At 47.8% G+C, this 24,115-nt stretch overlaps 1 protein-coding gene across 4 annotated transcripts in view; it reads left to right on the forward strand.

Moving 5' to 3' along the window:
• Window positions 1-24,115, forward strand: part of KDM5C (lysine demethylase 5C) — a 457,813-nt gene that overhangs the window by 384,568 nt on the left and 49,130 nt on the right. For all 4 annotated transcript variants that reach the window (XM_069209299.1, XM_069209300.1, XM_069209301.1 and 1 more), the window contains one exon: window positions 16,115-16,314. In XM_069209299.1, coding sequence (XP_069065400.1) covers window positions 16,115-16,314 — 200 coding nt within the window. The remainder of the gene's footprint in view (window positions 1-16,114; window positions 16,315-24,115) is intronic.

Raw genomic sequence — 24,115 nt, forward strand, 5'->3', positions numbered from 1 at the left:
TTACTTACCTGGTAAGACTAACAAAAACTTACCTCCCCCAGGAACTGTGAAAATTGCACTGTGTCCACTTTTAAAGTAGCTATTTGTCAATAACTTGAAAAGTATACATGCAATTGAAATGATTCAAAGTTCCTAATGTACTTACCTGCAATACCTTTCAAACAAGATATTACATGTTAAATTTGAACCTGTGGTTCTTAAAATAAACTAAGAAAAGATATTTTTCTATAACAAAACCTATTGGCTGGATTTGTCTCTGAGTGTGTGTACCTCATTTATTGTCTATGTGTATGTACAACAAATGCTTAACACTACTCCTTGGATAAGCCTACTGCTCGACCACACTACCACAAAATAGAGCATTAGTATTATCTCTTTTTACCACTATTTTACCTCTAAGGGGAACCCTTGGACTCTGTGCATGCTATTCCTTACTTTGAAATAGCACATACAGAGCCAACTTCCTACAGTGTGCATTTATTGTGCTGAGAAGTTTGATACCAAACTTTCCAGTTTTCAGTGTAGCCATTATGGTGCTGTGGAGTTCGTGTAAAACAGACTCCCAGACCATATACTCTTATGGCTACCCTGCACTTACAATGTCTAAGGTTTTGCTTAGACACTGTAGGGGCACAGTGCTCATGCACTGGTACCCTCACCTATGGTATAGTGCACCCTGCCTTAGGGCTGTAAGGCCTGCTAGAGGGGTGTCTTACCTATACTGCATAGGCAGTGAGAGGCTGGCATGGCACCCTGAGGGGAGTGCCATGTCGACTTACTCATTTTGTTCTCACTAGCACACACAAGCTGGTAAGCAGTGTGTCTGTGCTGAGTGAGGGGTCTCTTAGGGTGGCATAATACATGCTGCAGCCCTTAGAGACCTTCCCTGGCATCAGGGCCCTTGGTACCAGAGGTACCAGTTACAAGGGACTTATCTGGATGCCAGAGTGTGCCAATTGTGGAATCAAAAGTACAGGTTAGGGAAAGAACACTGGTGCTGGGGCCTGGTTAGCAGGCCTCAGCACACTTTCAATTCAAAACATAGCATCAGCAAAGGCAAAAAGTCAGGGGGTAACCATGCCAAGGAGGCATTTCCTTACACCTCGGAGCCGAAAAAAGATGCAGACAGGGTTTCGGTGCCAAAACAAACTGCAACCGACCCAGTTTCAGGCTCTTATACAGAAGAGCACTTGCTAACCTCCCAAATGCAAAAGCATAGGTTTGAGGAAGAGCTACACTCAACTGATGTAGACCATACGCAAAAGCGTATTTTCATACAGCAGGGGACAGGAAAAATAAGCACCCTTCCCCCTATTAGAAGAAAGAGAAGATTGGAGTTCCAAACTGAACAAACACCACAAACAAAAGTGGTGAAAAAAGTTACCCCACCACCCTCTCCTCCACCTGTGGTTAACGTCTCACCAGCACAAACTCCATCACATTCCCCAGCTCACACCACCATGAGCCAGGGTGACCAAGATCAAGACGCATTGGACTTATACGACGCCCCAGTGTCAGATAACAGTCCGGAGGCATACCCTACGAAGCCGTCTCCACCAGAGGACAGCACCGCGTATTCTCAAGTGGTGGCTAGAGCAGCACAATTTCACAATGTAAGCCTCCACTCAGAACAGGTCGAGGATGACTTTTTATTCAACACACTCTCCTCCACCCACAGCTCCTACCAAAGCCTGCCTATGCTCCCTGGTATGCTCCGGCACGCAAAATAAATCTTTAAGGAGCCGGTCAAAAGTAGGGCAATCACACCAAGAGTGGAAAAGTATAAGGCGCCTCCTACAGACCCGGCTTTCATCACTACACAGCTGCCACCAGACTCTGTCGTTGTAGGAGCAGCTAGGAAAAGGGCCAACTCCCACACATCTGGAGATGCACCACCCCCAGATAAAGAAAGCCGCAAGTTCGATGCAGCTGGTAAGAGTCGCAGCACAAGCTGCAAACCAGTGGCACATCGCTAACTCCCAGGCACTACTTGCGCGCTATGACAGAGCCCATTGGGATGAGATGCAACATCTCATTGACCATCTGCCCTAGGACCTACAAAATAGGGCAAAACAAGTGGTTGAGGAGGGACAGACCATTTCCAACAACCAAATCCGCTCCTCCATGGACGCTGCAGATACAGCTGCACGGACAATTAATACATCTAACTATCAGAAGGCATGCATGGCTCCGAACGTCTGGATTTAAACCAGAGATTCAGCAAGCAGTTCTCAATATGCCTTTTAACGAAAAAGAACTGTTCGGTCCAGAAGTGGACACAGCGATTGAGAAACTCAAAAAAGACACGGACACTGCTAAAGCCATGGGCGCACTCTACTCCCCGCAGAGCAGAGGGAATTACAGCACATTCCGTAAAACACCCTTTAGAGGGGGGTTTCGGGGTCAGAGCACACAAGCCAGCACCTCACAGGCAACACCGTCCAGTTACCAGGGACAGTACAGAGGAGGTTTTCGGGGACAATATAGAGGAGGGCAATTCCCTAGGAATAGAGGAAAATTTCAAAGCCCCAAAACCCCTACTACTAAGCAGTGACTCACATGTCACTCACCCCCTCCACACAACACCAGTGGGGGGAAGAATAAGTCATTAGTTCGATGGCATCTGTCGCTGTAGATACACATGGTATGCATGAGCTCGCCATCTGGTGTTGGGTCGGAGTGTTACAAGTTGTTTTTCTTCGAAGAAGTGTTTTCGAGTCACGGGACCGAGTGACTCCTCCTTCTGTGCTCATTGCGCATGGGCGTCGACTCCATCTTCGATTGTTTTCTTTCTGCCATCGGGTTCGGACGTGTTCCTGTCGCTCCGGGTTTTGGAACGGAAAGATAGCTGAAAACGGAAGATTTTCGACGGTATCGTTGCGATCCGGTTCGAGATAGACACATACGACGACGCGTTGAACATCGAAGTGCTTCGGTGCCCTTCGGGGTAGATTTCGGCACCCCGTCGGGGCCTAGTCGGCCCGACCGCGTGGAGAACAACGCCGATGGAACGGACCCCGTTTCGATTCTGCCCCGAATGCCACAACAAATATCCTTATACGGACCTACACTCGGTCTGTAACCTGTGCCTGTCACCCGAGCACAGCGAAGAATCCTGTGAGGCCTGTCGGGCGTTCCGGTCCCGAAAAACTCTGCGCGACCGTCGAGCGAGGAGACTGCAGATGGCGTCCACGCCAAAGGAGCGTCGACAGTTCGAGACAGAAGAGGAACAGGAGGAATCCTTTTCCATCCAGGATTCAGACTCCGAAGAGCTAGACTCTACAAAAACTGTGAGTAAGACGTCGAGATCAGAACTTAAAAAAGGAAAGAAGGCCCAGGGGACGCCACTGCCAACCGGCCATGGCTCCACCCAAATTCTCGGTGACCAACAATCGGCACCGAAAAAGGCCCATTCAGTGTCGAGATCGTCCGACTTCGGTCGAGACACCGGCACGCAGCCTCCTCGGGACCGAGAGAGTGCTAAACAGAAGCATCGACACCGAGAGTTCGGTGTCGACACGGATCGACGCCGAGACAGTGGCGCCGAAGACCATAGAGGCCAAGAATTTTCGGCACAGAAAAAGAGGAAGGTTACCTCTGAGCCGAAAAAACAATCAACAGGGTTTTCGGAGCCGAAAAAAGCGACATCAGACCCTGTTTCAGGCTCCTATACTGAAGAGCATTCTATGTCTTCACAAATGAAGAAACATAGATTTGAACAAGAACTGCAATCCACTGACGTGGATCACACGCAAAAGCGTATCTTTATTCAGCAGGGGACTGGGAAGATCAGTACCCTTCCACCTGTCAAACGAAAGAGAACGCTTCAGTTTACTCCTCAGCAACAAACAGCACAAAAGGTAACACTTCCTCCCTCGCCTCCACCTGTAACTCCGGCTTCGCCAACTTACACCCCGTCACATTCGCCAGCTCACACCGCCATGAGCCACGATGACCAAGATCAGGATGCGTGGGACTTGTACGACGCACCAGTGTCTGATAACAGCCCAGACACATACCCAACTAGGCCATCACCACCGGAAGACAGCACAGCCTACTCACAAGTGGTGGCTAGAGCAGCACTATTCCATAATGTGGAACTACACTCAGAACAAGTAGAGGATGATTTTTTATTTAACACCCTCTCTTCAACCCACAGCTCCTACCAAAGCCTGCCGATGCTCCCAGGCATGCTACGCCATGCAAAGGACATTTTCAAGGAGCCAGTTAAAAGTAGGGCAGTGACGCCTAGGGTGGACAAAAAGTATAAGGCGCCTCCTACGGACCCTGTATTCATCACCTCTCCGTTGCCACCAGATTCTGTGGTGGTAGGGGCTGCCAGAAAACGGGCAAATTCACACACTTCTGGGGATGCACCTCCCCCAGATAAAGAAAGCAGGAAGTTCGATGCAGCCGGGAAGAGGGTTGCTGTCCAAGCAGCAAACCAGTGGCGCATCGCAAATTCACAAGCGCTGCTAGCGCGATACGACAGAGCCCACTGGGATGAGATGCAGCATCTCATTGAACATCTCCCAAAAGATCTGCAAAAAAGAGCAAAACAGGTTGTTGAGGAGGGTCAAAACATTTCCAACAATCAAATACGCTCCTCCATGGATGCAGCAGACACGGCCGCAAGGACCATTAATACGTCAGTTACCATCCGTAGGCACGCATGGCTCAGAACGTCTGGATTCAAGCCAGAAATTCAGCAGGCAGTGCTTAACATGCCAGTAAACGAAAAACTTCTGTTCGGTCCGGAGGTCGACACAGCCATAGAAAAGCTCAAGAAGGACACTGACACTGCCAAGGCCATGGGCGCACTCTACTCCCCGCAGAGCAGAGGATCTTATAACACCTTCCGCAAAACACCTTTTAGAGGAGGGTTTCGGGGTCAGGCCACACAAGCTAGCACCTCACAGTCCGCACCGCCCACCTACCAGGGACAGTACAGGGGAGGTTTTTGGGGCCAGTATAGAGGGGGGCAATTCCCTAGGAATAGAGGAAGATTTCAAAGCCCCAAAACCACTACCAACAAGCAGTGACTCACACGTCACTCACCCCTCCCACACAACACCAGTGGGGGGGAGGATACGTCAATATTACGAAGCATGGGACAAAATAACTACAGACACATGGGTCCTAGCAATTATCCAACATGGTTATTGCATAGAATTCCTGCAATTCCCTCCAGACATACCACCAAAATCACAAAATTTATCAAAATACCATTCACAGCTTCTAGAGATAGAAGTTCAAGCACTACTGCAAAAAAATGCAATAGAATTAGTACCAAGCACACAAATAAACACAGGAGTTTATTCACTGTACTTCTTGATACCAAAAAAGGACGAAACACTGAGACCAATTCTAGACCTCAGAGTAGTAAACACATTCATCAAATCAGACCACTTTCACATGGTCACACTACAAGAAGTGTTACCATTGCTCAAAAAACACAACTACATGACAACCCTAGACCTCAAGGACGCATATTTCCATATACCAATACATCAATCACACAAATATCTAAGGTTTGTATTCAAAGGAATACATTACCAATTCAAAGTATTGCCTTTTGGTTTAACAACCGCTCCAAGAGTATTCACAAAATGCCTAGCAGTAGTCGCTGCACACATCAGAAGGCAGCAAATACATGTGTTCCCGTATCTAGACGACTGGCTAATCAAAACCAGTTCGCTCACACAATGCTCAAACCACACAAATCAAGTCATACAAACCCTCTACAAACTAGGGTTCACCGTCAACTTTGCAAAATCAAACATTCTGCCAAGCAAAGTACAGCAATATCTAGGAGCCATAATAGACACGACAAAAGGAGTAGCAAAGCCAACTCCACAAAGGATCCACAATTTCAACAGTCATTCAACACATGTCTCCAAACCAAACAATACAAGCAAGAACAATACTACAGCTCCTAGGCATGATGTCCTCATGCATAGCCATTGTCCCAAACGCAAGACTGCACATGAGGCCCTTACAACAGTGCCTAGCCTCACAGTGGTCTCAAGCACAGGGTCACCTTCTAGATCTGGTGTTGCTAGACCGCCAAACTTACCTCTCGCTTCTATGGTGGAACAGTATAAATTTAAACATAGGGCGGCCTTTCCAAGACCCAGTGCCACAGTACGTAATAACAGATGCTTCCATGACAGGGTGGGGAGCACATCTCAATCAACACAACATAAGAGGACAATGGAACATACATCAAACAAAACTGCATATAAATCATCTAGAATTATTAGCAGTTTTTCAAGCACTAAAAGCTTTCCAACCAATCATAACCCACAAATACATCCTTGTCAAAACAGACAACATGACAACGATGTATTATCTAAACAAACAAGGAGGAACACATTCAACGCAGTTAAGCTTATTAGCTCAAAAAATATGGAAGTGGGCAATCCACCATCAAATTGGTCTAATAGCACAGTTTATTCCGGGGATCCAGAATCAGCTGGCAGACAATCTCTCTCGAGATCACCAGCAAGTCCACGAATGGGAAATCCACCCACAGATTCTGAACACCTACTTCACACTCTGGGGAACACCACAAATAGACTTATTTGCAACAAAAGAGAACGCAAAATGCCAAAACTTCGCGTCCAGATACCCACACAAGCAATCCCAAGGCAATGCCCTATGGATGAACTGGTCAGGAATATTTGCTTACGCTTTTCCTCCTCTCCCTCTCCTTCCTTACCTAGTAAACAAATTGAGTCAAAACAAACTCAAACTCATTTTAATAGCACCAACTTGGGCAAGACAACCCTGGTACACAACACTGCTAGATCTGTCTGTAGTACCACACATCAAACTGCCCAACAAACCAGATCTGTTAACGCAACACAACCAACAGATCAGACACCCGGACCCAGCATCGCTGAATCTAGCAATCTGGCTCCTGAAATCCTAGAATTCGGACACTTACAACTTAGCCAAGAGTGTATGGAAGTCATAAAGCAGGCCAGAAGGCCATCCACTAGACACTGCTACGCAAGTAAGTGGAAAAGATTTGTTTGGTACTGCCATCATAATCAGATACAACCACTAGACGCAACTCCAAAACATATAGTAAATTACTTGCTCCATTTACAAAAAGCAAAGCTAGCCTTCTCTTCTATTAAAATACACCTTGCAGCAATATCTGCATACCTGCAAACTACCTATTCAACTTCCTTGTATAAAATACCAGTTATCAAAGCATTCATAGAAGGGCTTAAAAGAATTATACCCCCAAGAACACCACCTGTTCCTTCATGGAACCTAAACGTGGTTCTAACAAGACTCATGGGCCCACCTTTCGAACCCATGCACTCTTGCGGAATACAATTCCTTACCTGGAAAGTTGCCTTTCTCATCGCCATTACATCTCTAAGAAGAGTAAGTGAAATTCAAGCGTTCACAACACAAGAGCCTTTTATACAAATACATAAAAATAAGGTCGTCCTACGACCTAATCCAAAATTTTTACCAAAAGTTATTTCACCGTTCCATCTAAATCGAACGGTAGAACTACCAGTTTTTTTCCCACAGCCAGATTCTGTGGCTGAAAGAGCACTACATACATTAGATGTCAAAAGAGCATTAATGTACTACATTGACAGAACAAAAAACATCAGAAAAACTAAACAGCTATTTATTGCATTCCAAAAACCTCATGTAGGTAACCCAATATCAAAACAAGGTATAGCCAGATGGATAGTTAAATGCATCCAAATCTGCTACCTTAAAGCAAAAAGACAACTGCCCATTACTCCCAGGGCACATTCAACAAGGAAAAAAGGTGCTTCAATGGCCTTTTTAGGAAACATCCCAATGCAGGAAATATGTAAGGCAGCCACTTGGTCTACGCCTCACACATTCACCAAACACTACTGTATAGATGTGCTATCCGCACAACAAGCTACAGTAGGTCAAGCTGTATTAAGAACTCTATTTCAGACAACTTCTACTCCTACAGGCTAAACCACCGCTTATGGGGAACTAACTGCTTACTAGTCTATGCATACCATGTGTATCTACAGCGACAGATGCCATCGAACTGAAAATGTCACTTACCCAGTGTACATCTGTTCGTGGCATCAGTCGCTGAGATTCACATGGACCCACCCACCTCCCCGGAAGCCTGTAGCAGTTCAGAAGTTACCTTCAATTTTGTACATTTGTAGATATATTATTTAATCCTTTAATAGGTACAGACTTACATTTTTCATTGCGCGGGCACTATTACTATAGTACAACTCCTACCTCACCCTCTGCGGGGAAAACAATCGAAGATGGAGTCGACGCCCATGCGCAATGAGCACAGAAGGAGGAGTCACTCGGTCCCGTGACTCGAAAACACTTCTTCGAAGAAAAACAACTTGTAACACTCCGACCCAACACCAGATGGCGAGCTCATGCATACCATGTGAATCTCAGCGACTGATGCCACGAACAGATGTACACTGGGTAAGTGACATTTTCATTACAAAGCATGGGAGAAAATCACTACAGACACTTGGGTTCTAGCAATTATCCAACATGGTTATTGCATAGAATTTCTACAATTCCCTCCAAACATACCACCAAAAGCACAAAATTTAACAACACACCATTCCAATCTCCTGGAGATAGAAGTGCAGGCACTATTGCAAAAGAATGCAATCGAAATAGTGCCAAACACACAAATAAACACAGGAGTTTACTCACTGTACTTTCTGATACCAAAGGACAAAACGCTGAGACCAATCCTAGACCTCAGAATAGTGAACACATTCAAATCAGACCACTTTCACATGGTCACACTACAAGAAGTATTACCATTGCTAAAACTACACGACTACATGACAACTTTAGACCTCAAGGACGCGTATTTCCATATACCAATACACCCATCGCACTGGAAATACCTAAGGTTTGTATTCAAAGGAATACATTACCAATTCAAGGTACTGCCTTTCGGATTAACAACCGCACCAAGAGTCTTTACCAAATGTCTAGCAGTAGTCGCTGCACACATCAGAAGGCAGCAAATACATGTGTTCCCATATCTAGACGACTGGCTAATCAAGGCCCATTCGTTAATAGAGTGCTCAAATCACACAAATCAGATCATACAAACCCTCTTCAAACTAGGGTTCACCGTCAACTTCACGAAATCCAACATTCTGCCGTGCAAGGTACAACAATACCTAGGAGCCATAATAGACACGACAAAAGGAGTAGCCACTCCAAGTCCCCAAAGAATTCAAAATTTCAACACCATCATACAACGCATGTATCCAACACAAAAGATACAAGCAAAGATGATATTACAACTCTTAGGCATGATGTCTTCATGCATAGCCATTGTCCAAAACGCAAGACTGCACATGAGGCCCTTACAACAGTGCCTAGCATCACAGTGGTCTCAAGCACAGGGTCATCTTCTAGAGCTGGTGTTAATAGACCGCCAAACTTACCTCTCGCTTCTGTGGTGGAACAACCTAAATTTAAACAAAGGGCGGCCTTTCCAAGACCCAGTGCCACAATACGTAATAACAGATGCTTCCATGACAGGGTGGGGAGCACACCTCGATCAACACAGCATACAAGGACAATGGAACGTACATCAAACAAAACTGCATATAAATCACCTAGAACTTCTAGCAGTTTTTCAAGCACTAAAAGCTTTCCAACCAATAATAGTTCACAAATACATTCTCGTCAAGACAGACAACATGACAACAATGTATTATCTAAACAAGCAAGGGGGGACGCACTCCACACAGTTAAGCCTGCTAGCACAAAAAATTTGGCGTTGGGCAATTCACAACCAAATTCGCCTAATAACACAATTTATACCAGGGATCCAAAATCAACTCGCAGACAATCTCTCTCGAGATCACCAACAGGTCCACGAATGGGAAATTCACCCCCAAATTCTGAACACCTATTTCAAACTCTGGGGAACACCTCAAATAGACTTGTTTGTGACGAAGGAGAACGCAAAATGCCAAAACTTCGCATCCAGATACCCACACAAACAGTCCCAAGGCAATGCCCTATGGATGAACTGGTCAGGGATATTTGCTTACGCTTTTCCTCCTCTCCCTCTCCTTCCTTACCTGGTAAACAAACTCAGTCAAAACAAACTCAAACTCATATTAATAGCGCTGTAGGAAGTTGGCTCTGTATGTGCTATTTCAAAGTAGGGAATAGCATGCACAGAGTCCAAGGGTTCCCCTTAGAGGTAAAATAGTGGTAAAAAAGAGATAATACTAATGCTCTATTTTGTGGTAGTGTGGTCGAGCAGTAGGCTTATCCAAGGAGTAGTGTTAAGCATTTGTTGTACATACACATAGGCAATAAATGAGGTACACACACTCAGACAAATCCAGCCAATAGGTTTTGTATAGAAAAATATCTTTTCTTAGTTTATTTTAAGAACCACAGGTTCAAATTTAACATGTAATATCTTGTTTGAAAGGTATTGCAGGTAAGTACATTAGGAACTTTGAATCATTTCAATTGCATGTATACTTTTCAAGTTATTCACAAATAGCTATTTCAAAAGTGGACACTTAGTGCAATTTTCACAGTTCCTGGGGGAGGTAAGTTTTTGTTAGTTTTACCAGGTAAGTACGACACTTAAAGGGTTCAGTTCTTGGTCCAAGGTAGCCCACCGTTGGGGGTTCAGAGCAACCCCAAAGTTACCACACCAGCAGCTCAGGGCCGGTCAGGTGCAGAGTTCAAAGTGGTGCCCAAAACGCATAGGCTTCAATGGAGAGAAGGGTGTGCCCCGGTTCCAGTCTGCCAGCAGGTAAGTACCCGCGTCTTCGGAGGGCAGACCAGGGGGGTGTTGTAGGGCACCGGGGGGGACACAAGCCCACACAGAAATTTCACCCTCAGCGGCGCGGGGGCGGCCGGGTGCAGTGTTAGAACAAGCGTCGGGTTCGCAACGGAAGTCAATGAGAGATCAAGGGATCTCTTCAGCGCTGCAGGCAGGCAAGGGGGGGCTTCCTCGGGGAAACCTCCACTTGGGCAAGGGAGAGGGACTCCTGGGGGTCACTTCTGCAGTGAAAGTCCGGTCCTTCAGGTCCTGGGGGCTGCAGGTGCAGGGTCTTTTCCAGGCGTCGGGACTTAGGTTTCAGAGAGTCGCGGTCAGGGGAAGCCTCGGGATTCCCTCTGCAGGCGGCGCTGTGGGGGCCCAGGGGGGACAGGTTTTGGTACTCAGTCGTAGAGTAGTCCGGGGGTCCTCCCTGAGGTGTTGGTTCTCCACCAGCCGAGTCGGGGTCGCCGGGTGCAGTGTTGCAAGTCTCACGCTTCTTGCGGGGAGATTGCAGGGTTCTTTAAAGCTGCTCCTTTGGATAAAGTTGCAGTCTTTTTGGAGCAGGTCCGCAGTCCTCGGGAGTTTCTTGTCGTCGTCGTCGAAGCAGGGCAGTCTTCAGAGGTCGCTGGTCCCTTTGGAAGGGGTTGCTGGAGCAGAGTTCTTTGGAAGGCAGGAGACGGGCCGGTGAGTTTCTGGAGCCAAGGCAGTTGTTGTCTTCTGGTCTTCCTCTGCAGGGGTTTTCAGCTAGGCAGTCCTTCTTCTTGTTGTTGCAGGAATCTAAATCTTTAGGTTCAGGGGAGCCCTTAAATACTAAATTTAAGGGCGTGTTTAGGTCTGGGGGGTTAGTAGCCAATGGCTACTAGCCCTGAGGGTGAGTACACCCTCTTTGTGCCTCCTCCCAAGGGGAGGGGGTCACATCCCTAATCCTATTGGGGGAATCCTCAATCTACAAGATGGAGGATTTCTAAAAGTTAGTCACCTCAGCTCAGGACACCTTAGGGGCTGTCCTGACTGGCCAGCGACTCCTCCTTGTTGTTCTCATTATTTTCTCCGGCCTTGCCGCCAAAAGTGGGGGCCGGGGCCGGAGGGGGCGGGCAACTCCACTAGCTGGAGTGTCCTGCGGTGCTGTGACAAAGGGGTGAGCCTTTGAGGCTCACCGCCAGGTGTTACAGCTCCTGCCTGGGGGAGGTGTTAGCATCTCCACCCAGTGCAGGCTTTGTTACTGGCCTCAGAGTGACAAAGGCACTCTCCTCATGGGGCCAGCAACATGTCTCTAGTGTGGCAGGCCGCTGGAACCAGTCAGCCTACACAGATGGTCGGTTAAGTTTCAGGGGGCACCTCTAAGGTGCCCTCTGTGGTGTATTTTACAATAAAATGTACACTGGCATCAGTGTGCATTTATTGTGCTGAGAAGTTTGATACCAAGCTTCCCAGTTTTCAGTGTAGCCATTATGGTGCTGTGGAGTTCGTGTAAAACAGACTCCTAGACCATATACTCTTATGGCTACCCTGCACTTACAATGTCTAAGGTTTTGCTTAGACACTGTAGGGGCACAGTGCTCATGCACTGGTACCCTCACCTATGGTATAGTGCACCCTGCCTTAGGGCTGTAAGGCCTGCTAGAGGGGTGTCTTACCTATACTGCATAGGCAGTGAGAGGCTGGCATGGCACCCTGAGGGGAGTGCCATGTCGACTTACTCATTTTGTTCTCACTAGCACACACAAGCTGGTAAGCAGTGTGTCTGTGCTGAGTGAGGGGTCTCTAGGGTGGCATAATACCTGCTGCAGCCCTTAGAGACCTTCCCTGGCATCAGGGCCCTTGGTACCAGAGGTACCAGTTACAAGGGACTGATCTGGATGCCAGGGTGTGCCAATTGTGGAATCAAAAGTACAGGTTAGGGAAAGAACACTGGTGCTGGGGCCTGGTTAGCAGGCCTCAGCACACTTTCAATTCAAAACATAGCATCAGCAAAGGCAAAAAGTCAGGGGGTAACCATGCCAAGGAGGCATTTCCTTACAAGCACCAACTTGGGCAAGGCAACCCTGGTACACAACGCTGCTAGACCTATCAGTAGTACCCTACATCAAATTGCCCAACAGGCCAGATCTGTTGACACAACACAACCAAAAGATCAGACACCCAGATCCAGCATCGCTGAATCTAGCAATCTGGCTCCTGAAATCCTAGAATTCGGGCACTTACAACTTACCCAAGAATGTATGGAAGTCATAAAGCAAGCCAGAAGGCCATCCACCAGGCACTGCTATGCAAGTAAATGGAAGAGGTTTGTTTGCTACTGCCATATTAATCAAATACAACCATTACACACAACTCCAGAACATGTAGTGGGTTACTTGCTTCACTTACAAAAATCTAACCTGGCTTTCTCTTCCATTAAAATACACCTTGCAGCAATATCTGCATACCTGCAGACTACCTATTCAACTTCCCTATATAAGATACCAGTCATTAAAGCATTCATGGAGGGCCTTAGGAGAATTATACCACCAAGAACACCACCTGTTCCTTCATGGAACCTAAATGTTGTCCTAACTAGACTTATGGGTCCACCTTTTGAACCCATGCACTCCTGCGAAATACAGTTCCTAACCTGGAAGGTTGCATTTCTCATCGCCATTACTTCCCTAAGAAGAGTAAGCGAGATTCAGGCGTTTACAATACAAGAACCTTTTATACAACTACACAAGAATAAGGTCGTCCTAAGGACTAATCCTAAATTTTTGCCAAAGGTTATTTCACCGTTCCATCTAAATCAAACAGTGGAACTTCCAGTGTTCTTTCCACAACCAGATACCGTAGCTGAAAGGGCACTACATACATTAGATGTCAAAAGAGCATTAATGTATTACATTGACAGAACAAAGAACATCAGAAAGACTAAACAACTATTTATTGCATTTCAAAAACCTCATGCAGGAAACCCAATATCAAAACAAGGTATAGCCAGATGGATAGTTAAATGCATCCAAATCTGCTACCTTAAAGCTAAACGACAGCTGCCATTACACCAAGGGCACACTCAACCAGAAAGAAAGGTGCTACCATGGCCTTTCTAGGAAACATCCCAATGCAAGAAATATGTAAGGCAGCCATATGGTCTACGCCTCACACATTCACCAAGCACTACTGTGTAGACGTGTTATCCGCACAACAAGCCACAATAGGTCAAGCCGTTTTAAGAACATTATTTCAAACTACTTCCACTCCTACAGGCTGAGCCACCGCTTTTGGGGAGATAACTGCTTACTAGTCTATGCAAAACATGCGTATCTACAGCGACAGATGCCATCGAACTGAAAATGTCACTTCCCCATTGTACATCTGTTCGTGGCATTAGTCGCTGCAGATTCACACGTGCCCACCCGCCTCCCCGGGAGCCTGTAGCAGTTTGGAAGTTACCTTCAACTATTTGTATATGTATCATCTCAACCTTAAATAAGTACATACTCAGTCACTCCATTGCATGGGCACTATTACTACAATACAACTCCTACCTCTCCCTCTGCGGGGAAAAACAATCGAAGATGGAGTCGACGCCCATGCGCAATGGAGACAAAAGGAGTCACTCGGTCCCGTGACTCGAAAGACTTCTTCGAAGAAAAACAACTTGTAACACTCCGGCCCAACACCAGATGGCGAGCTATGCAAAACATGCGAATCTACAGCTACTGATGCCACGAACAGATGTACACTGGGTAAGTGACATTTTCATTTTGTAACACTGCAGTTCTTTCATGTGTAAGTGCTGTGTGACTCAAGTGGTGTTGCATAAGCTTTACATGTCTCCTAAATAAGTCTTGGCTGCTTATCTACAGTTCCCTCTAGAGAGCCTGGCTTCTAGACACTGCCTACACTTCACTAAGAGGAGAAACCTGGGCCTGGTATAAGGTGCTAATACCATAGGTACTCACCAGGCAAGCTTCCTACACCTGGGTCCCCCAGCCTTGTGAGACGTGATCCCACTTGTTGGTTTGGTTGGACTGGACCCCCAGTCCATGCATGCATCCCTTTTGCAGCCCCCCCCCCCCCACCACCACTCCCTCCTAATACTCTAACTGCCTCTGGTGACAGAAACCCAACACCGAAGGACAACTCTGCACCAGGTTGTCCAGGGGAAGAGGACCAAAGGTGTCCCCAGGTCTCTGAGCATCGCAAGTTCTGAACCTCCTTGTTGGTTCGCCCGTGAGAGCCTAATTTGAATGTCTATCACTCCTTTCCGATAAGCCCAAGGCTGCTCGACCACACTACCCCTTACAAGAGCACCTTTGGACTGCTGGAGCAAGCCTCTGTGCTCTAGTAAAGGAACCCCTGGACTCTTTGCACAGTATACCTCATTTTGGTATACTGTATAAGGAGCCAGATTCCTACAAAGGGTGACTCGTGTCTAGATGCCGTGACTGGGTCATGGCACATAATGGGTGTGCCTTGTTTCGTCTGGCTTGCACCAGGACACACAGGCTGCAATGACAGCTGTGTTGAACTTGTTTTAAGGGGGGATCCTTGAGGGTGGCACAATGCATGCTGCAGCCCTTAGAGACCCTTTTCAGTACTAAGGCCCTAGGTGCCAAGAGTACCACTTACTAGAGACTTGGAGGTAGAGAAGTGTGTGCCAATTGTACACAGTTTACCTTTTTACCTTAGCTTGGGGGGAAAGAGCACTGGCACTGGGGACCTCGGTCAAAAGAAACCTCGGTACCAGTGAGCAAAAAGTTGACTGTGTCCAAAATGACGCTTTACTGCAATTTGTCTTGCTTAAGCCCTTGTTGAGTTCAAGTAGTCCTAGGAGATCATGAACAGTGACCCTCTGACTACACCGGTGGTGGTTTCCAAACCTATCCTGAGAGAACACATAAATGATTGCTTTGGAGACCTAATGCCACAGCCAGGATGGAAACCAGCAGCATATACCATGGAATGAGGCTGCCCGGTTTCTGTACACCTCCAGTTGAGCCATCCATGCCTTCCTCAGTTGAGAGAGATTTAGCATAGTTAAGATGGATGGATTGAGTGTGGCAGGTTGCCTAAGTCCGTGACAGTGGGTATGGCATACACGTCTATGATGAAGGGCCCTTCTGTTCCCTTTGCGCTGCCGCAAACCACAGCATTCTGCACTGTCCTGATGCTCATTTTCAGAGAGTTGAAATTGTAATTGATGTAGGCATTGTGAGCGATGTACATGCTTGTGTTTGTATTCCAACATTGACAGGAGCAACACCCCTGTAATGTACTTGAGGGATGGATGCCCTTTTCTGAGCCCAACTCATTCTTCTTTTTCAGACCTGGATCTCCTCATCTCCTGCCTGCCACGTCTGGAAGGACCTGTACTCGAGCTCTCTGAAGCCTCACGACGACTGCTGGAGGACCTGATGATGGAAGGCGACCTTCTGGAGGTGTCGTTGGATGAAGATCACACCATCTGGAAGGTTCTGCAGGGATCCCAACCACCCAACCTGGAGAAGTTGCGTAAGCTAGTGGAGGTAGGACATCCTCCTTTCTTTCTCTTTTGCCTCTTTCATCGTTTAAGGCCCTCAGCACTTTTAACTTAGTTAATCTAAAAACTTTTCTTAATCTGCGTTTGCTTTTAATCAACTCCCATCCCAAAGCTACCGCTCTCCAGCCTTAGAACATTCATACCTTCAAATGCTTGTATTACTCCAGGACATCCTGTTGGGACTCCTCTGCTGACTCTTAACTCTTTAGTATGCGGAAGAGGAGCGAGCATTGAAAACTAGTTGAACACTAAGGGGCTACCAGTAGCCCATCCATTTCATTTTATGATGTGAACTCTAGCCAATCAGGTAGATGGGATCAGAGCTTCACCTCACTTCAGAGATACTGACACTCAGACTTTCTACCACACACAAGTCATGTTCAGCCTTTTTGGTCTGTGCTACTCATTCTTCTCCCCTCCTTCTACAGATGGGTGTCACATTTATGTCCGACACTCAAAGAAATACATTTGAAGGACTCTGAGTCTTGAGAAGCAAGAAATGGTAGGGGACGATCCACCTAAGTGATTGTGTCTGCAGAAGTAGTTATTCTGCTTTTACCTGTCAGCCCATTGGTGTCAACCATTCCTCTGCAGTCACTCAGTTCGCTGTAGGAAGTTCGCTCTGTATGTACTATTTCAAAGTAAGAAATAGCATGCACGGAGTCCAAGGGTTCCCCTTAGAGGTAAGATAGTGGCAAAAAGATAATTCTAATGCTCTATTTTGTGGTAGTGTGGTCGAGCAGTAGGCTTATCAGAGGGTAGTGTTAAGCATTTGTTGTACACATACAGGCAATAAATGAGGAACACACACTCAAAAGACATTTCCAGGCCAATAGGTTTTTATATAGAAAAATCGATTTTCTTAGTTTATTTTAAGAACCACAGGTTCAAGATTTACAATCGGTACTTCAAAAGAAAGGTACTTCTTAGGTATCATAGGAACTTTGAATCAGCAAAATAGCATATACAGTTTTGGCAAAAATGGCAATAAGCTATTTTAAAACTAGACACTGCAAATTTCAACAGTTCCTGGGGGAGGTAAGTATTTATTAGTTTTGCAGGTAAGTAAACCACCTACAGGGTTCAAAGTTGGGTCCAAGGTAGCCCACTGTTGGGGGTTCAGGGCAACCCCAAAGTTACCACACCAGCAGCTCCGGGCCGGTCAGGTGCAGAGGTCAAAGTGGTGCCCAAAACACATAGGCTTCAATGGAGAAGGGGGTGCCCCGGTTCCAGTCTGCCAGCAGGTAGGTACCGCGACTTCAGAGGGCAGACCAGAGGGTGGTTTTGTAGGGCACCGCGGGGGGGGGGTTGCGGGGGGGACACAAGTCAGCACAAAAAGTACACCCTCAGCGGCACGGGGTGGCCGGGTGCAGAGTGCAAACAGGTGTCAGGTTTGCAATGTAGTTCAATGGGAGACCCGGGGCTTCTCTTCAGCGATGCAGGCAAGGGGGAGGGCTCCTCGGGGTAGCCACCACCTGGACAAGGGAGAGGACCACCTGGGGGTCGCTTCTGCACTGGAGGTCGGATCCTTCAGGTCCTGGGGGCTGCAGGTGCAGTGTCTTTACCAGGCGTCGGGTTCTTAGAAGCAGGCAGTCGCGGTCAGGGGGAGCCTCTGGATTCCCTCTGCAGGTGTCGCTGGGGGGCTCGGGGTGGGGGGGGGGAGGTCAACTCTGGCTACTCACAGGGTCGCAGTCGCTGAGGAGTCCTCCCTGTAGTGTTGTTTCTCCGCAGGTCGAGCCGGGGGCGTCTGGTGCAGAGTGGAAAGCCTCACGCTTCCGGTGGGAAACGTGCAGTCCTTTAAAAGTTGTTTCTTTGTTGCAAAGTTGCTTCTTCTTTGGAGCAGAGCTGCTGTCCTCAGGAGTTCTTGGTCCTTTTAGATGCAGGGTTATCCTCTGAGGCTTCAGAGGTCGCTGGACCCTGGGGGACGTGTTGCTGTTGCAGTTTTTCTTGAAGTGGGGAGACAGGCCGGTAGGGCTGGGGCCAAAGCAGTTGGTGTCTCCGTCTTCTCTGCAGGGCTTTCAGGTCAGCAGTCCTTCATCTTCGGGTTGCAGAAATCTATCTTGCTTGGTTCTGGGGGGCCCTAAATACTCAATTTAGGGGGGTGTTTAGGTCTGGGGGGTTAATAGCCAATGACTACTAGCCCTGAGGGTGGCTACACCCTCTTTGTGCCTCCTCCCTGAGGGGAGGGGGGCACATCCCTAATCCTATTGGGGGAATCCTCCATCTGCAAGATGGAGGATTTCTAAAAGTCAGTGTCACCTCAGGACACCTTAGGGGTTGTCCTGACTGGCCAGTGACTCCTCCTTGTTTTTCTCATTATCTCCTCCGGCCTTGCCGCCAAAAGTGGGGCCGTGGCTGGAGGGGGCGGGCATCTCCACTAGCTGGAATGCCCTGGGGCGCTGTAACAAAGGGGGTGAGCCTTTAAGGCTCACTGCCAGGTGTTAGTTCCTGCAGGGGGAGGTGAGAAGCACATCCACCCAGTACAGGCTTTGTTCCTGGCCACAGAGTGACAAGGGCCCCATGTGGCCAGCAACATGTCTGGTGTGTGGCAGGCTGGCAAAACTAGTCATCCCACACTGGAAGTCGGGTATGTTTTCAGGGGGCATCTCTAAGATGCCGTCTGTGTGTATTTCACAATAAAATGTGCACTGGCATCAGTGTGCATTTATTGTGCTGAGAAGTTTGATACCAAACTTCCCAGTTTTCAGTGTAGCCATTATGGTGCTATGGAGTTCGTGTTTGACAGACTCCCAGACCATGTACTCTTATGGCTACCCTGCACTTACAATGTCTAAGGTTTTGCTTAGACACTGTAGGGGCATAGTGCTCATGCACCTATGCCCTCACCTATGGTATAGTGCACTCTGCCTTAGGGCTGTAAGGCCTGCTAGAGGGGTGACTTATCTATGCCATAGGCAGTGTGAGGTTGGCATGGCACCCTGAGGGGAGTGCCATGTTGACTTAGTCATGTTCTCCCCACTAGCACACACAAGCTGACAAGCAGTGTGTCTGTGCTGAGACATGCTGCAGCCCTTAGAGACCTTCCCTGGCATCAGGGCCCTTGGTACCAGGGGTACCAGTTACAAGGGACTTACCTGGATGCCAGGGTGTGCCAATTGTGGAAACAAAGGTACAGTTTTAGGGAAAGAACACTGGTGCTGGGGCCTGGTTAGCAGGCCTCAGCACACTTTCAAATCATAACTTGGCATCAGCAAAGGCAAAAAGTCAGGGGGGTAACCATGCCAAGGAGGCATTTCCTTACATTCGCCAACTAAGATCACACCTGAGTCACTGTTGAGACAGCTTCACAATGACTACAATGTCGAGGAGCTCGCAGCCGATGATCCGGGGTTGATGCTGATTTATGATCTCTCCAGTGAGCACGATGATGAAAGTACAGAGAATCTTGTGCTTGTTCTTACCAGGATCTGGACTTTTAGAATCTACATGTTTCATCAGAAGAAAATAAGATGTGCCATTGTGGATGCCAGTGGGATATGAGAAGGCTTTTCAAGAAGGACCAACCTAATTTAGCGCTCAACCCTCAGTCTAAATACCAGCAGAAGTTTTTCGACACCTTGCAGCTTGTTTCTGGAGCTTTGTGAAAGACTCAATTCTGTAGGCCCTTCGGCCTCTAGGGCCACTGCAGTCTTCGCCAGCGCCTGCTGCCCAGCTCCTCCTGTGATTGTTCCACCGCCGCCGATGTTCCAGACCCTCAGCTGGTTTCATTGAGATGTTATTGAAGGCTTCAGAGGCTGATGAGGTCACTTTCTCAGATGTCAGATAGTCCGGAAGGAGTCCACACTTACGGTGGTGACTAAGTGGATGGTTCACAAGACTGATAACTCTCAGGTGCAGAGTAGGATTCTCAAAACCTTTCAGCAGGAGCAGTTCCCGCCCCAGTTCTGTTTCTCCGCCTGATTTCTCCTAGCGTAGTTCCACAGTTTGTGATTGAGCAGCTTTAAAATTCAGCATTGCTGTTGTAACTGAAATCAACACTCGCTTCCTTTTTGAATTTTAAACACCAGGTCGTCCATTATTTAATCCCAGTTTTATAGACATTCTGTGGAAAGAGGGAGTTTCTTGTTTGCGGAATCCTGCCACAGTTTCATAGTTTGTGGCTCAACTACATAAGGTCAGGGCTCCCCATACATCTACAGCCTGTTTTGTAAATGAGCTAAATATATATTTGGTCATCTATGCAGCTGCTCTCACAACCCCACCCTCCATTGCATGGCACCCCTTCTAGGGACCTGTGGCTAGCCGCCATCAGCAAACATGTGAGTGTTTGTAACAATGCCATCAAGAACTGGGAACGCATCAGCCGTCTTATCACAGTACAATGGCAAATATGGCACGGGTGACAAAACTTAGGGATCGCTCACAGAAAGAATGCGGGATGAAAGCAAAGGCCATTTTCAAAGCAGGGACCTTACTACTTAGGCTCAAATCAATACCTCTTTACATGCCGGTAACAGGGCCTTCTTCATTTCAAGAGCACTGGGGTGAGGAGGTTCTTTGTAGCAACTTTTTCTAGCCTGCGGTACAGCCTAAGGTTTTAGACATAACTTTAAAAGGGCAGCACCTCTTCGGGAGCCACGTCAGTGAGAGCTTACAAACTATCTAGGCCAATACAGATATCACCTTTCTTTAGGTATGCTGCAGTGTTACCAGTACAGATGCCACTGACCTGGACAGAGGACGTGGCCCCTATATAACTTTAACCAATATAGAGAAAGCATTTTGGTCAGCAGTAAAATTATTCCAAAAATGGGGAAAATGGCCAGTTGTTCAGTAGGCACCGAATAAAAGGTGAGGCCAAGGACACCTTTTCCAAATGTGACTTCTGGGCGTGCCCGCCCCCTGTGACATCTGTAGCGGCTGGGATAGACATCTGGACATTTTGCAGCTTGAAATGTTTTTTAGATTTACACGTTTTGCACAATCCTTCCATCTAGTGTTTTGGTCCAGAAGTGTTCTTGTTGTGTTGGTTTGTAGTTGGGTGGTGTCTTGGGCGTAGCCTGTATGCCCTCGACCGTAATCCCACAATGCCCATGCGTGCAGCCACCATTCTAGATTGTTTTTCTGTTATTGAGTATGGAGGAGTATGAGAAGTCTTGCGACATTTATTTGACAGAAATCATTGAAGAGTACTCGAAATATCCTCAAACAGTTGAAGGAACAGATATTTGCCAGGAGAGGTGTGTTTTTTTTTTTTTTTTTTTTTTTAAACGTTTGTCGAGAGGTATCCGCATCCAGAGAATTTCTTATTGAAGTGGGATCCCTGGTGTTCCGCCATGCCATTTTAGGGCATGAGCACGCTCTTCAAATCTTGTCCGATGACCATCCAGTCTACATGTGTGCCTTGAACATAAGTCAGAGGACTGTTATGTGGTTGTATTTTAAACCAAAAACATTAGCCCACAGCAACAAGATCCTGCTAACACAGACATGGCGGGCATGTCTGAGATGGAGAAGCAAAGTAGGGGTCCTCTGTAGATGGAGGAAATAGGTGTTCGATGGCATCTGTCGCTGTAGATACGCATGTTCTGCAATAGCTCGCCATCTGGTGTTGGGCCGGAGTGTTACAAGTTGTTTTTCTTCGAAGAAGTCTTTCGAGTCACGGGACCGAGTGACTCCTCCTTTTGTCTCCATTGCGCATGGGCGTCGACTCCATCTTCGATTGTTTTTTTTCCGCCATCGGGTTCGGACGTGTTCCTGTCGCTCCGAGTTTCGGAACGGTAAAAATAGTTAATTTCGGAAGATTTTCGTCGGTATTGTTGCGTTCGGGATCGGCGTACTTAGATTCAACACCGCATCGAAGATCGAAGAGCTCCGGTGCCCTTCTGGGTAGTTTTTTCGATCCTCCGTCGGGGCCTGGTCGGCCCGACCGCGTGCTGAGGAACGCCGATGGAACGGACCCCGTTCCGTTTCTGCCCCAAATGCCACAATAAATACCCCTACACAGACCAACACTTGGTCTGCAACCTGTGCCTGTCACCTGAGCACAGCGAAGACACCTGCGAGGCCTGTCGTGCGTTCCGGTCCCGAAAAACACTCCGAGACCGTCGAGCCAGAAGACTTCAAATGGCGTCCGCACCGACAGCCCAACGGGAGTTCGAGGAACAGGAAGAAGAAGGTACCTTCTCGATCCAAGACTCCGACTCCGAAGGATTCGACGACACACAAACCGTGAGTAAGACGTCGAAAACCACACAAAGAAACATTTACAAGGCCCAGGGGACGCCACTGCCACCAGGCCATGGCTCCACCCATAAATTCGGTGACCGACCGTCGGCACCGAAAAAGGCCCAAACAGTGCCGAGATCGTCCGACTCCGGTCGAGACACCGGCACGCAGCCTTCTCGGGACCGAGAAAGTGCTGGAGACAAGCCTCGACACCGAGATGCCGGTGTGGACACGGCTCGACGCCGAGACAGCGGCACCGAAACAGATCGACGCCGAGAGGTTTCGGCCCCGAAAAGGAAAAAAGTCACCTCGGAGCCGAAAAAACACGCAGACAAAGTTTCGACGCCGAAACAAACTGCAAGCGACCCAGCTTCAGGCTCTTATACAGAAGAGCACTCGCTAACCTCCCAAATGCAAAAGCATAGGTTTGAGGAAGAGCTACAAGCAACTGATGTGGACCATACGCAAAAGCGTATCTTCATTCAGCAGGGGACAGGAAAAATAAGCACCCTTCCCCCCATTAGGAGAAAGAGAAGGTTGGAGTTCCAGACGGAACAAGCACCACAACCAAAAGTGGTTAAAAGAATTACACCACCACCCTCTCCTCCGCCCGTGATTAACGTTTCACCAGCACAAACTCCATCTCACTCCCCAGCTCACACCACCATGAGCCAGGGTGACCAAGATCAGGACGCATGGGACCTATACGACGCCCCAGTGTCAGATAACAGCCCGGAGGCCTACCCTACAAAGCCATCTCCACCAGAAGACAGCACCGCGTACTCTCAGGTGGTGGCTAGAGCAGCACAATTTCATAACGTAAGCCTCCACTCAGAACAGGTCGAGGATGATTTCTTGTTCAACACACTCTCCTCCACCCACAGCTCCTACCAAAGCCTGCCTATGCTCCCTGGTATGCTCCGGCACGCAAAAGACATATTTAAGGAGCCGGTCAAAAGTAGGGCAATCACACCAAGGGTGGAAAAGAAGTATAAGCCGCCTCCTACGGACCCGGTTTTCATCACTACACAGCTGCCACCAGACTCTGTTGTTGTAGGAGCAGCTAGGAAAAGGGCCAACTCTCACACATCTGGAGATGCACCACCCCCAGATAAAGAAAGCCGCAAGTTTGATGCAGCTGGTAAAAGAGTCGCAGCACAAGCTGCAAACCAGTGGCGCATCGCGAACTCCCAGGCACTACTTGCGCGCTATGACAGAGCCCACTGGGACGAGATGCAACATCTCATTGAACATCTGCCCAAGGACTTCCAAAATAGGGCGAAACAAGTGGTTGAGGAGGGACAGACCATCTCCAACAACCAGATACGTTCCTCCATGGACGCTGCAGATACAGCTGCACGGACAATTAATACATCTGTAACTATCAGACGGCATGCATGGCTCCGAACGTCTGGATTTAAACCAGAGATTCAACAAGCAGTTCTCAATATGCCTTTTAATGAAAAAGAACTGTTCGGTCCAGAAGTGGACACAGCGATTGAGAAACTCAAAAAAGATACGGACACTGCCAAAGCCATGGGCGCACTCTACTCCCCGCAGAGCAGAGGGAATTACAGCACATTCCGTAAAACGCCCTT

This window comes from Pleurodeles waltl, chromosome 10 (genome assembly GCF_031143425.1).
Source record: "Pleurodeles waltl isolate 20211129_DDA chromosome 10, aPleWal1.hap1.20221129, whole genome shotgun sequence".
NCBI lineage: Eukaryota > Metazoa > Chordata > Amphibia > Caudata > Salamandridae > Pleurodeles > Pleurodeles waltl.